This window comes from Cercospora kikuchii (assembly GCF_019650295.1).
Source record: "Cercospora kikuchii DNA, contig_00007, whole genome shotgun sequence".
Taxonomy (NCBI): Eukaryota; Fungi; Ascomycota; class Dothideomycetes; order Mycosphaerellales; family Mycosphaerellaceae; genus Cercospora; species Cercospora kikuchii.
In genome coordinates this window covers 1,653,421-1,669,296 of record NW_025408588.1, presented here as the reverse complement: position 1 = coordinate 1,669,296, position 15,876 = coordinate 1,653,421, and the positions used below count along the sequence as shown (strand labels likewise).

General features: G+C 52.3%; 7 protein-coding genes across 7 annotated transcripts; 2 read left to right on the top strand and 5 right to left on the bottom strand.

The window, feature by feature from the left end:
• Nucleotides 1-105: 105 nt before the first annotated feature.
• CKM354_001075300 (uncharacterized protein) lies at nt 106-659 on the bottom strand (the record flags this gene model as incomplete). Its single annotated transcript, XM_044806220.1, has 2 exons — nt 106-237; nt 291-659. The coding sequence occupies 2 exons, from the start codon at nt 657-659 to the stop codon at nt 106-108; spliced, it is 501 nt and encodes a 166-aa protein (XP_044662155.1).
• A 3,006-nt stretch (nt 660-3,665) lies between these two features.
• On the bottom strand, nt 3,666-4,730 carry CKM354_001075200 (uncharacterized protein; the record flags this gene model as incomplete). The annotated part of the gene is made up of 2 exons (XM_044806219.1): nt 3,666-4,430; nt 4,482-4,730. The coding sequence occupies 2 exons, from the start codon at nt 4,728-4,730 to the stop codon at nt 3,666-3,668; spliced, it is 1,014 nt and encodes a 337-aa protein (XP_044662154.1).
• A 382-nt stretch (nt 4,731-5,112) lies between these two features.
• On the bottom strand, nt 5,113-6,333 carry CKM354_001075100 (uncharacterized protein; the record flags this gene model as incomplete). The annotated part of the gene is made up of 1 exon (XM_044806218.1): nt 5,113-6,333. The coding sequence occupies one exon, from the start codon at nt 6,331-6,333 to the stop codon at nt 5,113-5,115; it is 1,221 nt and encodes a 406-aa protein (XP_044662153.1).
• Nucleotides 6,334-9,501: 3,168 nt separating this feature from the next.
• Nucleotides 9,502-10,138, top strand: CKM354_001075000 (uncharacterized protein; the record flags this gene model as incomplete). The annotated part of the gene is made up of 4 exons (XM_044806217.1): nt 9,502-9,691; nt 9,745-9,815; nt 9,870-9,951; nt 10,014-10,138. The coding sequence occupies 4 exons, from the start codon at nt 9,502-9,504 to the stop codon at nt 10,136-10,138; spliced, it is 468 nt and encodes a 155-aa protein (XP_044662152.1).
• A 278-nt stretch (nt 10,139-10,416) lies between these two features.
• CKM354_001074900 (uncharacterized protein) lies at nt 10,417-11,873 on the bottom strand (the record flags this gene model as incomplete). Its single annotated transcript, XM_044806216.1, has 2 exons — nt 10,417-11,561; nt 11,615-11,873. 2 exons carry the CDS (start codon nt 11,871-11,873, stop codon nt 10,417-10,419), a joined length of 1,404 nt encoding a protein of 467 aa, XP_044662151.1.
• Nucleotides 11,874-12,973: 1,100 nt separating this feature from the next.
• On the top strand, nt 12,974-13,607 carry CKM354_001074800 (uncharacterized protein; the record flags this gene model as incomplete). The annotated part of the gene is made up of 2 exons (XM_044806215.1): nt 12,974-13,067; nt 13,126-13,607. 2 exons carry the CDS (start codon nt 12,974-12,976, stop codon nt 13,605-13,607), a joined length of 576 nt encoding a protein of 191 aa, XP_044662150.1.
• A 259-nt stretch (nt 13,608-13,866) lies between these two features.
• CKM354_001074700 (uncharacterized protein) lies at nt 13,867-14,932 on the bottom strand (the record flags this gene model as incomplete). Its single annotated transcript, XM_044806214.1, has 2 exons — nt 13,867-14,569; nt 14,625-14,932. 2 exons carry the CDS (start codon nt 14,930-14,932, stop codon nt 13,867-13,869), a joined length of 1,011 nt encoding a protein of 336 aa, XP_044662149.1.
• Nucleotides 14,933-15,876: the final 944 nt, after the last annotated feature.

The following is a 15,876-nucleotide window of genomic DNA, read 5'->3' as shown; positions in this document are numbered from 1 at the left end:
CTAGCACACGAATTTAGTCGATGCGGAGCACTAAATACCAGATTCAACGACCGAGCCTCCTCGTCGTACCTTCAGAAGCGGTTGACGAATAGCAGGCCTTACACCTCACTGCCCGTTGTTGTCTGTGTTGTTCCAGTGAGTCGAGCTCCTCCTGGCCGGAAGTCCCGCTTCGATCCCTTTCAGCCACTTCCATTCATTCGGTCCCTTCTTTGGTGGCTTGGGACTTGCTGGTTCTGGCTGAAGCTCGGCTTCGTATCATCACGTTGATCAACTTCTTCACCCCCACTCACATCTTTCTCTGCGCTCGGACCGTCGTTCTTGTTCTGTCCATCATCACTCCCTTTCGCTTCCTTCCTCTTCTGCCTCTCACGACGACACTCCTCCAAGAACTCTCCGTTTTGCTCGGCTTTGATTTCTCCAGCACGCCAGAACTTGCTCACGTCCGTCTTCTCTACATCTTGAGGATTGACGAATCTGTATGGTGGGTTGCTGAAAGGGCTAGGTTGAGGTGTTGTTCTTGGAAACTCAGTGTTGGCGAACTCTGCGAGACGTTCTCTGTTTGCTTTTGCGAGAGCTTCTTGGATGGAGAGGGACGGTGGTTTGGGGGCATTGTTATCTCTGGGGTTCTGAGAGGGAGTGGTAGGGTTGGAACGGGACATCTGGCGCGAGGGAGAGGGGTGTGGTGGGTGGAGATGAGTTGTTGCAGGGTAGCGTGAGAGGGCGACACGGTTTGTGTCTCTTGCAGATGGGAGGAAATGGGGTTGATGGTGTGGTTATATCTGTTGGCAGCGTGGAGTGAATCGAAACTGGAGAAAGGAAGACATTTGGTTTGTCTCAAGCAGAAGTGTCTAGCTGAGTTTGACAGCTTTGTTACAGCCATTGGCAGCGTTGAGTGAAGTGGATTTGGAGAAAATGCTAGCACGAGAGTAGAAAATCCTCACGGAACTCGAGAGGCGATTACTGCTTGCTTCCAACGACTGTGAACAAGTTCTGCCAGATACAGCTAGTCCTCGCCGTCGCGTGCTGATTTTCTGTGGTATTGCAGAGAGGATCGGTGTTGTCGAAGGAAGGAGTTGGTATCGAAGGAAAACATTGGCCGTTCGTTGCTTCTAGAGGACAGTGGTTGAGCTATAATGTAACTTTGTATCCAGTGGCTTCGCACGGTGCAATTACAATCAGAGAAAGCAAGAGATATGGGTCGTCTCGTCCAGAAGAATATGGTCGGAATGGACCTCGTCTGAACCGTTGTTGGCATTGCAGAGTGAATTGAAATTGGACAAGGGCAGAGAGATGGATTTTTTTCTGGCAGAAGACAATAGTCATGTGGGAGCTCTTGTTGTCACTTATTGGCTCTCATGAGTAGATCGAAATTGGAGAAAAGTAGAATTGTAGACTGTCCCCAGCAGAAAGGAGTAGCTGGATTGGAGATCGTGTTCACTCTCGTCGGCGTCGATGAATCAATTGGGGCTGGAACCAGAGAGAGAAACAGGAAAACCATGGCTGTTCGGGAGGTGTTGGCATGCTAGAAAGAGAAGGGAAGGGAAAGATGTCTCCAATAGCAGCGAGTAGCTGGACTGGTGTACGGTTTTGCGTTGGTTGCCGTGGCAGAGTGAACTGCGTCAGAGAGAGGCTAGCACGGCGAATATCTCCCCGGCTGGAGCTGGCTATACTGCATGTCGTGTTCGTTCTTAATGGCTTCGCATACTGGATTGAAATGGAATAAGAGTAGAATTCCAGCTCGTCTCCAGCAAGAAAAGGTAGCTGGAGTGCTTGTCGTGTCTAAACCCATTGGCTTCGCGGGGTCAAGATTAGCGGTGGAAGAGCGTGCTCAAAGAGCAGATCATCGAGTGTGGACGCAGATGCCGTAGTCGTTGTTGTGCGATGGCTGATGTTGTTGTGTCTCCCTGAAGGCGTTTTGGCGTGAAGTTCGTGACTGCCAGGCAGTCGTGCGCTGTGATGTGCGAAACCACACCTGCTAGAAGCGAGGTGGGTAGTAAAGAGGTACTACTTGTTCGTACAACGCAGCGGACACACGAGACGGGACGGACGAGAGAGAGCTGTGAACATCTACAGACAAAAGCAATGATCCACATGGACTGGACTTATCTGCGGCACATGCTCTCATTCATTGGCTCCGTGGAGTGGAATTGTTCGGAAACAGGGTCGCGGAGGGACTTCTGGCAAGTGAACGGCATTCTCGGCCTCCTGCTATTGTCGCTTGGCCTCCCGCTCGAGATACTCGGCTTTGCGCTTCATCTTCTCCTCGACGTGTTTTGGATCTTTGGCGGCAGGTAGCACCGGTGTGGACATTTTCGAGCTTCACCCAGTCTGGTTTGTTCGTCATCGTGTCTGCAAATACTTTGCTGTAGGTGTGTGTGCGTGCGGCATGTATGTGTCATTGCAGAGTCACTACACATGAGGGAAGTTGCGTGCTCGCAAGGCGTGTTTACGCCTTCCCTTCACTCCTCCTACCACGTCGTTTAGGCAGCGGTCCACAAAAAGAGGCATGGAGGCGAGGAGTCTTTAATCAATGGTCCCTAGCAACAAGAAGTAGCTAACTGCATACCTTCTTCACACTTGGTGGCTTCGAAGTGTGAAGGTATTCAGAGGAAAGCCGAGCAAAGCGGAGGACTCAGATGACTTGACTGATCTGAAGTGGCTCGCGTGCCGAGATTCATTGACTTGGACAGGTAACTGCATTCGGAGAAATGGGCGGCAGAGGGAACATCTCAAGCGTACGAACCGGCCTGAGCTGAGCCGCGTGTTGAAATTCAGTGGCTTCGTAGGGCAACGGTTATCGGAGAAAGGGCTGACATTGGGGACGACTCCGGCAAATGGACTGGGCTGAGCTGGGCTGTGTGTTGATATTTGTTGGCTTCAAGGATTTATTGGCACCGGAGAAAGAGTTAGCAGAAAGAACGACTCCGGCGGATGAACTGACCTGAGCTGGACCGCGTGTTGAGATCCGTTGGCTTGGAAGAGTAAATGCAAGCGGAGAGGGTGATGGCAAATGGCGTCTCTCAGGCAAATGGGCTAACCTGAGTTGGGCCGCTTGTTGATATTTGATAGCTCTGAAGAGTGGAAGCAATCGGAGAGAGTGGTAGCAGACGGGATGTCTCCGACAAATGGACTAACGTGGACTGGCCGGCGTGTTGATATTCAGTGGCTTGGTAGGACGCCGGTAAGTGGAGAAAGGGCCAATTTGGGGATGCTTCTGACAATTTGACCGACCTGTTTTGGGCCGCTCGTCGACATCCGATGGCTTCGGAAAGTGTATATGAGCGGGGAAACACCAGCAAATAGGATGTCTCGAGCAGATGGACAGGCCTGAACTGGACGGCGTATCGACATCCGCTGGCGAGCAGAGCGGACTGGAATCAGAGAGAGGGCCAGCACAAAAGGACTTGGCGATATTTTCCCATCAGAAGTGAGGATCTTGATGCATACTGTGAGTCAGACGGTTCCTGCCAAATTTAGCGGGCCCAGCTGTTTCGGCCTTCACTTCACTTCACCTACCCCGCGATGCCGGTATCAGTTTGCAAAAAGAGGGGTGAAAGCAAAGAATCATGTGCCAATCGTACCTTCCAATACCATTCTATTTGCCTTCATTTCATCTTCCAGCCACCCAATTTCGTCATCAGTTCATGCACGTGCGCCTTCACTTCTCATGGCTGCACATCACCAAGCCCCATCTGCTTCACTAGATCCTTCCTGCCCTGACCACCCACCGCCAAAAACTTCCACCACTTCTCCGTGAACAGGCGCGTGTCGCCGTAAAATCCCATCAGTTCCGAACCCCGCTCAATGTAGCCGTACCTGCCGTCGAGCATCGGCACTTTGCCGAGTGGCTTGATGCTCGGATAGCCGTTGTGTGGCGGCACAGCCTTGATTTCGTTCACTGAGCGGAGGACGGTGGCTGGAATGGGCTCAGTTCCGACAGTGAAGGTGGCGTTCGCTGGAGGTGAGGTGGGCGGGGCGGGGCGGGTGTAGCCACCGTGAGGGCCACGTGCAGGCGAGCCGGTGAGTGAGGGGGTTGCGGTGCGCGAACGTGGTGCGCGGCGCGGAGTTGCCTGCTTGCGAATGCCTTGTGGCGCCTGGCCTTGAACTTGAGATGGCAGGCGCTTTGAAGCGGTGGCAAAGCGCGAGCGCGAGTTCTTTGGTCCAATTGTTCTCAAGTTGAGGCGCGAGTCGGTTCGGGCGATGTCGCGATCGGTTTCGTCTTCGTCAGCTTCGTACGCACCATCTTCGTCGTCGTCGGTGCCAATGGCCTCATTAATCTCTTGCTCTGTGGCGGCCTCGTTCTGTCTCATCGACACTGTTGTCTGGGCTCCAGTGCGATGGACTCCAGTCCGCTGCAGTTGAGGTAGTGGAGCAGGGTTCTGACGTTCGAAGTACATGGCACCTTGCCACGTCGTCGCTCCGACTGATGCCTAGGGAGCAGTGAGCGGCTATCTAATTGTTTGACAGTATGCTTGACTTACATTGTGGTTGCGAAATGCGGTCCAGCTGCAGTAGGGATACGGTACCGGGGTATTGATCTCGTACTCGAATCTCTTCTTTGCGAATTCGATTTCCTGCGGAGTTCCCGCCTTCTTCACCGCATCGCGGTATCGCTGGTGCGATGTTTCGTACTCCGTTCCTCCAACCGCCGCCGCGCCCGCCCGATTCTCGCTTGCAGGGGAAAGAAATGGAACATACTGACCAGTGGAGCGATCGAGGCTGACTCGCATTGTGAAGGTCTTGCGATGTTGTAATTGCGGATTGTCTTGTATAGACAGTTCGAAGGCGATGTTGATGTTGGTGTAGGTCGATGTTCGTGGGTGAGTTGAATGAGGGAACAATGCGTTTTAAGTGGCTGGGAAGACGTTTCGCGCAGTGAATGAAGTGTGGTGAAGGAACGCTGCACAGCCGTTTTCTTCATGTGTGACCAGGTACGCAAGTGAATGAGGTGTAATGTCAGATGCTCCTTGAACGAGGCTCTTCTTCCATGTGGGATCCAGTGTGGCAGTGAAGGGCCCAAAACTTTCCCATGTGAAAGCCAAGCTACTTCGACCATGAGAGCTGCTGGCGCAGGAAGAAGGAAACCCAGAGGCTCCCACCCAATATCTCAGACTACGTCTCCTGAGATGGCACTGTATTCATGTTCGGATATTCAGGCAGGGGGTACTTCCGCCCCTTGAGGTTGAAGAGCTTCCAAACTCCAGTCCAGGCAATGATCCTGAAAGCTAAACGTGCGCCCCAAATCCCGAGACTGGTGAGTGGATTGGCTAGCCTTGGAGCCTTGCCCTTCAATGGAATATATTGCATCTTTTCCACATGCGTTCGAAGCCTGGCTTCATACGTCTTGAAGGCTGCGACTGGATCCTGAGGGTTCTCAGATAGCTCACCTGCAATCGTGTACGCTCCCAAGACTGAGAGGATGACGCCTTGGCCGGAGATAGCTGAAGGAGCATACGCTGCATCGCCGACCAGAGCCACGCGACCTTCCGACCATTTGTCCAGTTTGATCTGCGATATCGAATCGTAATAGAAGTTCTCGCTCTCGAGCATGCCTTTGACAAGTCGTGGTGCCAAGCCGCCTACACCTTCAAAGGTCTTTGCCACTGCCTTCTTCTGCACGTCTTTGGGAGCACGACATGCTGCTGCTAGCTCATCAGACTTGTCCATTTGCATCAGATACGCCGAAGATATTGTATCGGTATGAGGTCGAAGAAGGATGCTTCGGCCGCGGGTTGCATGCTGCCAGCGTGAGTTGGGCCTATCATTTTCCTCTGCCGGGATGGAGAAATATGCACAATAGTGGTCGCGAGCTCTGAAGGCATTGGCTTTTGTCTTCTCGTCGAAAGCTAGATCACGAGTTCTCGATCTCATGCCATCAGCTCCGATCACTGCATCATACATGCCCTGGGTCCCATCATCAAAGAACACCTCGACCTGGTTTTCGGTTTGCTGAAGCTCGGTAATCTTGGTCTTGTATCGAAACGAGACATTCTCAAATTTGTCTGCGGCATTGCACAAGACCTCGCACATATCCCCTCGCATGATCTCGATTTCTTGTGTGAGACCTCCTGCAATTGCCGCAATAGGTTTCCCGTCATCGTCCGCGAAAGCAAAACCTCCTTCGTTCGTGGCTCTGGCCTTCATCTGCTCCAGGAGTCCCATCTTCTCGACTATATTCCGAGCTGGACCTTCGATGTCGATTCCTTGCCCAGCTTTGAGGAGACCAGGAGCGCGCTCGATGATGGTGACATTGTGACCAGCTTTCGCTAGCCAGAATGCTGCCACTGGGCCGGCTATACCGCCGCCAACGATGAGGATATTGATCGGAGCCATAATGTAGTATATAGACAAGCTTTGCTAAGTGATTAGCTTCATGTTCCTGCACATTAGTAGCGTAGCGCAGGTCACTCTATAAGCTGTTTCCTGATTGCCTGCTTGCGGTGAGTTTTCGCCGTAAAGTGCGGCTCGATCTTTGCCAACTTTGGATGACGGGCCGCATTGTGTAACCAGAACGGTCTGAGGGCGTCATTTCTCTCGATGGCCTCGATGTTGCCGATGCTGAATTCCAAAGCAATGACGACGCATCGCGGTCGGTGGAGTGTAGGACTGGATCCCAGCAGGAATGGACGATTTTTGCATGCAGCTGGCGACCACTTTCTATGCCGTCACTGCAGACTCTGATGATGACTTTCGTTGAACAGCTTTACCCACAGCTTTTGCTAGAACCGCGCTTTCCTTGGTGAAGGTGAGGTGCGAGACCCGTTGTCTTGCGTGTCGTCTTCTCGCTTTCGGGAGGAAGGGGAGGAGGAGGAGGAGGAGGAACAAATGGCGGGGAATTGCGACGGTGCTCCGCCCGGGCCGTGTTCTTCCGCCAGCAGCAACTTGAGCTCCTCCGACTACGTTGTCTACACCCACCCACCTCCACCTCTACAACCATTCTGAGCGGACGGGAGCGTGTCACCAACTTCGAAGATAAAGATCAATGAAAAATCAACTGCCGACACACGGCAGAAGACCGCAATCGAGCACTGCTGAGCTCGCTCGGCGACGTCTTTGGCATTTCTCCTAATCGCTATTTTCCTGACGATACGCGCAGGCAAAGCGTCTCGTCGTCTGCCGGATACGTCTCGATGCCCCCCAAGCTGAACTCAATAATCCGACCATTCGCATAGCACGCCAAGAAGCAAAGTCGGTCCTTGGAGCTCGTCCCGCAGCAAGACGCCCAAGCCATTGACTTTCGTACGCGCATGTGGCGCGACGCAGCATCTTCCGCTGACCAATCTCTGCCAGATCGCCGCTACTGCATTATCGCTTTCGCAAAAGGACTTGGATTGACGGTGAGGAAAAAGCTTGAGGTTCCCAGGCCAACTTCTTTCTGGCTGGCACAAAGTACGATATCGTGGTCTGCGAATCGCATTGGCTGTGAGCACGTTTGCCCGCATGCGGCCTTGCGCCTTGCTCTCATCATCTTCAGTCGTTCGTGAGGTATTTATTCACTGGTGGATACTGCGGTAACAATGGAGCTCGAACTGGCATGGAGGGAAGCCACAGTGGTCCTCAAAACACACGGACTGATAACAACATGCATTGACTGCGTCTGCCACGAAACGATGCAAAAGTAAAACTATTGTTGGACGATGCACATGAATCAGCGGCGTGTTGTGAAGTAGGCCCTTGGCATGTCTGACCAACAGCATGATGAGCCCGAAGAAGGTTGGAGGCCATTGGCCACTCCTCCGCAGCTCTTCTCACCTGACCGTGCCTGGTACGACCAAATCTGGCACCGAGACAAGCCGGAAGTTCGAGATCGTCACGATCTCTTGGCCGGCACTTCTTTTGGAACCGCCTTGCAGCTGGCGTCGGGAGGAGAAACCTTAATGGAACTTCTCATTCGATCCACCTGTTGAGGGGTGGTGCAGCTTCATTGCTAGGATGGGACAGCATTGCAACAACATGTCAGCAAACGTGCCAGTGCACAAGAGCTTTGCAAGAGAGGACAGTGGGATGCCAGCGCTACGTGGACTCGCGGTAACGGTCAACTACGTCTAAGATGTCGTACGGTGCCGCCGAGCGATCTTAGGCTAACACACACAACACGCCAGCACTCTAGCTCCGAGGACCTGCACTCTGGCCTGACCATCAGCCACCGAGCAACTGCAGCCACGATAAGACACATCAATCCACGTGAGGCGGGCTACTGCTACGGGCTGTGTATGCATTGACAACAAATGCTCTAGCCTCTCTCGGAAATTACAGAGTCATGTCTCTGCATGCAGGCCGGAGTGATACATGGTCTCGAAGCTACAGCATGATCGTGATCAGAATGCGCAAACGCTCGATCTGAACTAGCCTCGCGGCATAGAGAAGATGGCGTGTCTAGGGCAGACGCGAAACATGATCAGAGAATTGATTTGCATTCACGCAAACGGAAGTCTCAGCTTCGCTCGAATGTGTCTAGAAGCTGAGCTAACTGCGCTTCTTCTTGCCGTGCCTCGCCAAATCGGTCCGGGGAAACTGTATGACAAGCGTGCATGGCCCGAATCCGTACGCAAGAGACACGGCACATCTTTGCAGCACCCAATAGCGGCAACTCGGCCGCATGCGTGTTCCTGCCGTAGCTTCAGCCTTGCGCATATTTCCTGTCTTCGTCTTTCCGCAGGTAATTCACACGTCATCACTTTGCTGGAGCTCCTGCTTTTTGGAGATCAACTTATTGAGACAGGTTTGCACAGTCATTTCTCCTTGCACATGGCGACGCATCATACACAAGCACTAAGAAGCGAATGCTCTCGACAAGTCCTCTCCAACCCGCGCAAGATTGCGAACTGCGGCATGAAACGATGTGGCCCGAGTACGAGCGACCAAGAAGAGCGGATTGTTCCCCATGCTCCATGCAAGAACAGCTAGCTGTGCCATGGAAGTCAGTCCAGTCATGCTACTCTTGGCTCACTTCCATATCAAGCCCAATACATCCCGATACGGCCGATCTGTAACCACGTGTGGCTGCTTTGGTAGCTAGTCAAAGAGGCTGCCAAGACGATCAGCAGCTCTTTTTTCTCATTTCCTTTCCTTCTTCACGCACGATATGGCTGCATCCTGCCGTCTGCATCTCATCGAGCAAGCCGACTAAGCCTTATCCGCGGGCTCTTGTCTCTCGCGCTCATTCCTACTGGACCACTCGCGCTCTTGAGGAGTGGTAGACAAGGCGACGGGCTCCCGCCATTGCATGGCCGACGCAGCGGTCGGACGGCAAGAAGGATGAATTGCGAAGACGATGCAAACAAGCAAGATCTCTGGCGTCTTGTCATGATCTCGAGACTGGAGTCGTTACTGCGGGATGAGGATCGATGCTCTGATGCAGCATGGCCATCGACGATGATTGTAGGAGCAGCACGGTGTATAAAGAGTAACAACTTTCCATACTGATATCCTCATTCATTCTATCATCATCACTTCCACAGCTCCCCAGCACAGCTCAACCCCCAAATCACATCCTTCATCATGAAGTTCTCCATCATCGCTATGGCCACCCTGGCCGTCGGTGTCATCGCCGCTCCAGCCCCAGAGGCCGATGCCTCCGTCGACCTTGTCGAGCGCACCTGGAACAAGTGCTCCCACTACAAGAGCAAGTGGGAGAAGTGCCAGAAGGAGGAGTACGAGGAGGAGCACGAGTACAAGGAGTGCAAGAAGGGTGAGTAAAGTTTAATTTGTCCAGTGCAATTTTATCTCTGACATGACATACAGAGGAGGACCACTACAAGCACGGCTATGATCAATGCGAGAAGGACAACAGCTACAACAAGACCAACTGGGATGTAAGTAATCCGACATCAACCCCGTATGTGACTTCAAAGTCTAATATTTCACAGTCTTGCAAGAAGAAGTGGGGTCACCAGCACAAGAGCAAGTGTTACAAGGAGGAGAAGGCTTGCAAGGATAAGGATGACCAATGTAAGTCGACCTCTATCTCCCATACCTTGAAATGTTCAGAAACTGATCGGATCTACCTACAGGCAAGAAGGACTACAAGAAGTGGCAACACCAGAAGGAGGAGTGCGATGATGAGTACAAGGAGTGGCAGAAGCAGAAGAAGGAGTGTGCAGATGACAAGTACAAGTACGAGCACTACTGCCACTAGGTTGCTTCAGTCATCGTTGGGGTTGAGCAGCAATGCTGGATTCGTTGCCGAGGGAAGTGATGAGATGAAGATGGCAAAAAGCAGGGCTGTACATAGGGAGGACAGTATCAAGTGATAAGTGATAATCACAAAGAAGTGTGGCGAACAATTCCGACCCTTCGATGTTGAACTCCTATCTTTGCAAGAACTTAGGTGATCTACATCTGCACTTTTTGGCTCTTACGTCGTTATGTCAGCGAACTCAGCCAAACACTTGTACCATGATCAATCAGCACGCCTCACGTCTCAATCTTTGTGTCCAAAACTCTCAAATCTTGCCTAAGATTGGCGTCTCCTCTACCCAGCGCCGCCAGAGCATCAATCAGTCGAACCAAAATCGGCTCCAAGTTCAGTCCGAGGGCCAAAGGGTTCAAGGTTTCATCCAGCTTCGTCGAAGTCGTGCAACCAGATCCCAAGGTGCCAGCAAAGGCTTTCTCGAGGAATTGGAACGCGCCCACAAAGCCAACGATCTCCGTTGTGGCGTGACCGCCGGCCGCATAGGTGACATAGTCGACGGATACGCCTTTCGAACACCAGGAATTGACGAGTGTAGTGGCGTTAGCGTACGGGATGATTTCGTCGTTGGAGGCATGGAAGACGTAGACTGGCGCGATAGGTTTCTCGGTGTTGCTTTGGCCCATGGTCTGTTGAGCGAGGACAGATGCGATATCTTCTTGGTAGAGGACCTGGTCACCGAGGGATTGGAAATTGGTACTCAGGACGGACTGCTCGGCAAAAGTGAATAGCTGAGTGGCGCAGTTTTGGTTTACTGAGTCGAGCTGAGCTTGGCCAGCTGGTGTGATGATTCGGTCGATGACAGGGTCAAGCCGTGCGGCGTACGAGGTGGGTTTGTTCAAGCCTGCGAAAGCGACAGGGAGGAAACCGCTGAACAAGGTGTTGTCGATGAAGACTGCAGTGCCTGTCAGGTTCGCCACAATACCGCCTGCTGCCCAGCCTGAGACTGTCACATCTGGAGCGTAAGTGGGGTTAAGTTGAGCAGCCCAACCGGAAGCAATGGAACCTCCGGAGTAGCCATATCCGACGATCTTTGGAGTGGAAGTCGACAAGCGCAGTGTGGTGCGGAAGTTCTTCACAGCTCGCATGCTGTCCAAAACAGCTGTGCCAGAGAGCCGCCCTGCGCTGAATGCTGCGTCTGGTCCTTCGTAGTCCGGGCTGGAGACGATGTAGCCCGATGCGAGGAAAGCTTGCAAGAGCAAGTATTCGACACTGGTGATCAAATTGAACGGAATTGCGCCAAGTTGGTAAGTGTAGCTGGGATTGCAGATTGTTGCAGCAGCATCGTAGGCTGTGTGAAAAGACACGAACCGGTCCGCCTTGGCTATGAGCGGTCTGAAGACAGTCGTGACTGCGGCAATAGCAGAGCCTGCATGTTGTTATGAGTGTCATGTTCAGTTTCGAGAGGTTGTCATCACTCACCATCGACTGCTGTTGTTCGGTACAGCAATTGATGTGCTTCGACTCCCAGTGTTGGAATGAGGCCAAATGTCGCAGGAATAATACGGCGAGTGCGTAGAATCTCTCCTGGAGCTGCAGAGTCGATTCCAGCAGGCGGCTTGTAGAAGGGATCAATCGCAGGAATGATTGCTCTCTTCTGAGGATGGCCAGTAGCCAGAACGAAGGTCAATGCCAGCAGCGCAAAGACATGAAGCCATTTCTTTCCGAATGAGAGCATCATGAAGAACAGCAGAACTCGACTCTGCACTGCAATAGCAAGGTGAGTCCAAAGCTATGCTGGGTTATAGACAATGTCTATGCATCTTTATACATCGTACAGATTCCATTACTTTCCCAAATCCGCAAGTACTCCGGCTCAGGTACCAATATTGCGGAGGAAGTCTAGGAAACGTTCCTGCATGCATTTGTCCTCGTGCTCACGAGTCGTATGCCTCTGCTCGTACGGTTGCAAGGATGTCCCGCATCCCGGACAGTGTTCCTGGCCGTAGCCGAGACCCATTTGGTGCTCTTCAGCTGATAGTCCAGATGATCGTCCTCATGATAGGGACGTTCGTTGAGGTCGGACTGAGCGTTCCTTCCTTCGCTTGCAGAATGTGGGTGACATACTTTCTGGGATCCGGAGGAAAGCTGGAGAGCGAGGTATGCGAACTTCAGGTCGTCTTCAATAGGTCGAAGAGCGTGCTTCGTAGTCAATACGAAGGGGATCGACAGCAAACTAGACTGAAGCTTAAGTGCCTCGGTAGAACTTGCACGCGGAGTGCATCTGACAATGCTTGGCGTAGCGGAATAATATATTTCCCGCCAGAAAGGATCATGCCTTACAACATCGTATCTACTCCTCCCTTTTCGAGATGTCCACTACCTGTTCCGCAACATGTGCACATGGCGTATCTCATCGACTTTTTCTATCTATACGAACATGCCGCGGCAGCTTTTTTGACATATGATATCTCAGTGCCAAGATGAAGAGCTTTGTCTGGATCTGGTTGTGGCAAGATCACGACTGTCCGAGCACTGCCATAGACATATTGGCGATACTTAGCTCCGCTGACAACTAACATCGAATTTCAGTGCACACTGTAGGCCAGTGGAATGTGCGAGCATGGCCCACCAAGTCTCTCACACGACCGATCTGCACCATCATGCAAGAAACTGGATGCAGCGGTCATATGTGCATCATAACCGACCCGTGACGCCAACCAGGTCGTGTAGGTTCATGTTATCAAATCTGAAGTATGCCCTCAGTTCCCAAGACCACAAATCTCGACAACGAGCACATCTTCTTCCCTCCCATCATCTACATCTGTACCGGCGAAAACCATGACCTCCACAACCATCACGGGCCGCCAGCCCAGCGCCTCGGAGCAGACAATCATCAATGAAGTCCTCTCGCTGTATCAAATCAACCTGACTGGTGAGTAGGGCTACGCCAATCTCCGCCCTCATATCATGGCGACTAACATGCCCTGCAGACGAATCGTACACCCACTACCATCCCACAGCAGTTTTCCACGACCCAGTTTCGATTGCCAAAGGCAAAGAAAGCATTATGTCACAATTCAACGGCATGCCGAAACTCTTCTCCTCTTCGACGACCCAAAAATGTGAACTCCTTCCGAGCCCAACTTCTTCCATCGCGCCGATTAACAACTCGGACGGCATTCCAACAACTTCTGTCGCCGGGCCCGAAAGTGGTGGATCGGTGATCGTGTTAGACTTAACACAACACTACGTCTTCAAAGGGGACAAGACACCCGAGAAGACATTGAATAGCAAAGTGACATTGCTGTTGGACAAGGATGGCTTTATCAGGCACCATGAGGAGGAATGGGATCATGAGCCGAACAAGACAGGAGAACACAGCGGATTCATGGGGAAGCTGCAGGAGTGGAGGAAGAAGGTTGACGCGAAGCTGGTCGAAGCTGGCGTCAGTAGTGACCCGAAGAAGGTCTAGATGTGTACTTAATACTGCAGAACGCCGAGGCTCGTGGAAGAAAGCGGATGTGCCGTATAGCTCGTCGAACAAAGTTCCATAGCCTCGGAGTTCATTCCTCATTCTAGTCTATCGTGTATATTAGTCGTTGTTCCATGAACCCATCGGTCGAGGCTGCAGGCAAGTATTGCCTGGACTGCCTCGTCGCTCCCCAGCATCATTCTCGAATCCCCGACCGCTTTGGTCGGGTCGTTACGTTGTGCGTCCGTCTCCGGTCATATCATTCTCTACGGCTCTCGTCATCCTCATCCTCGAATGATTTTCCACTTGCAACGGAAGTCCCAGCTCTCTGCGAAAGCTCGATTTCATTCTCATCTGGCTTCTTCTTATTCGACCAACTCGACTCGACCCACTGCTCTCTAAACGCGGGCCCCGGGTGCAAGGCTGTCATGATCACAACAGACAAGCTAATCATCGCCCCATCAAGCACCATGAAATCGACTTCGTCGTTCCATAATTCGCCACTGAACCCGCCCCAAAGCTCTATCACTCTGTAAATCGACCGAATGATAATGAGCACGGTCGATAGTAGCAGTCCACATTGGAAAGCCTTGAACAATGTGCGTGATCGCGTTGCAACCCGGTCCGGTCTCTGATCTGTCGGGCCTTTGAGGACCCGAAGTTGGAAGAATGCCCATGCCGCTGCGAAGACGCAGAGCGAGATGGCTTGGAGTAGGAGGCCTGCTATCATGATATCCGTCCCTGTTTGCTGTTCGTCCGATCCATCATCTGCCGTCTCGGCTATAGCGCCTCCAGCTGCTTGAAGGACGAGAGCTATGAAGTCCGAGCACATGAAGGAAATTGCGACGGTGCGTGCTTTGATTGGAGACAAATGTTCGCCGTATAAGATGATGATGCGGGAGAGGCAGACGTAGATTGCTGCTGTGAGAAAGACGGGAGCGATGGTGAGCATGATGAGGTATCTGTTCGAGAGGTCAGCGATGCTCGGTCGCGTATCGATGAAGGGATGTCTCGTACACCAGGAACGCATCGTTATTGAAAGGGTTGTCGTTCAACTCCAGCCTGCCCACATATCCTGCAACCTCCACCCCGAGCCCTAAAATGACGGCGATCATGTAGGTCCATGTTTTGTATTTGAACCCCAAAACCAACTGTGGGAGGACAAAGACCGCGAAGAAGATGGTGTAGAAGAGATTCCCGGCATAGTCTGGTATATAGAGGAAAGACGACTGTGCCAAACAGCATGTCTCCAATGTGCAGAGTTTCTTGTCCGTGATGGTGGCATTGCAGCCAATATACGCCTCTGGAAACGAGGCTCGTGACATGTTAGACTTCTCAAGAGAGGGCTTGATTTGCAGCTTGTAGACCTTGAGTTCGATACTGTCGGCAATTAGCCCTGTGCACTTTTGTTTACAGTCACGGGACGAACCTCGATAATGCAGAATGGTACGAACAGTCCGCGGCTAAAGCTGTCGATCGCGCTGTACTGCAAACAGGAACCGTGAAATATGAAAGTCTAGAACAGAAGTAAAATGCAAACTCGATCCCTCGTGCTAGACTGCCACGCGAACAGAGGCTAGGCGTCCACTACAATTAATACTTAGCATAGTATCGGGCACCAAAAGGTTCCGTGGCCCGCATATACGAGCAGTGCACGTTTTCCGGGGCAACCGGGACCGTATCGTCGCGGAATGACGATGCAAGATAGCATCTTGCAGAAGAATAGAACACTTTTACGCTTGTGAGGCATCGGGTGGATCTCGGGCCCGATGTTTCGAATCAATCATAAGAAGACCACGGAATCCGCGCGTTTTGAGGCCTCTTCTATTACGCGTTCTGCTCTGCTCGTTCGCAGTGGATCTGATTCCTTGTTTAGCGACTGGCGTGTGATCCACGGTGATGGCCTTCAAAAGGCGGCTGGGCTCTTACTCTTCACTCTGGGCATTTCTAAGCTTTTTCCAAGTCACAAGGAGAGGATGGCCCTAAGTGGAGCTCCTCCAGTTCTCAACAACATTCTGAAGGCCGACCAGGTGAGCTAGAACCACGCTGAAGTCGATCGTTGGTCGTTTGTTGCATTCGACTCGGGCACGTCATTTGAGAACCCGGAATGACCGGGACTGCCTCGCAGCCGCCCTCGTAGGCTGCTGTGTCGGATGGCCAGACCCTCCGCAACAAGTTCTCGGATACTCACGCCAGCACGGTAGTTTCGTCCAGTAAATTCAGTCTTTCACTTGTCGAAATCGACGTACCGGAAGAGGTTGGTGACTGC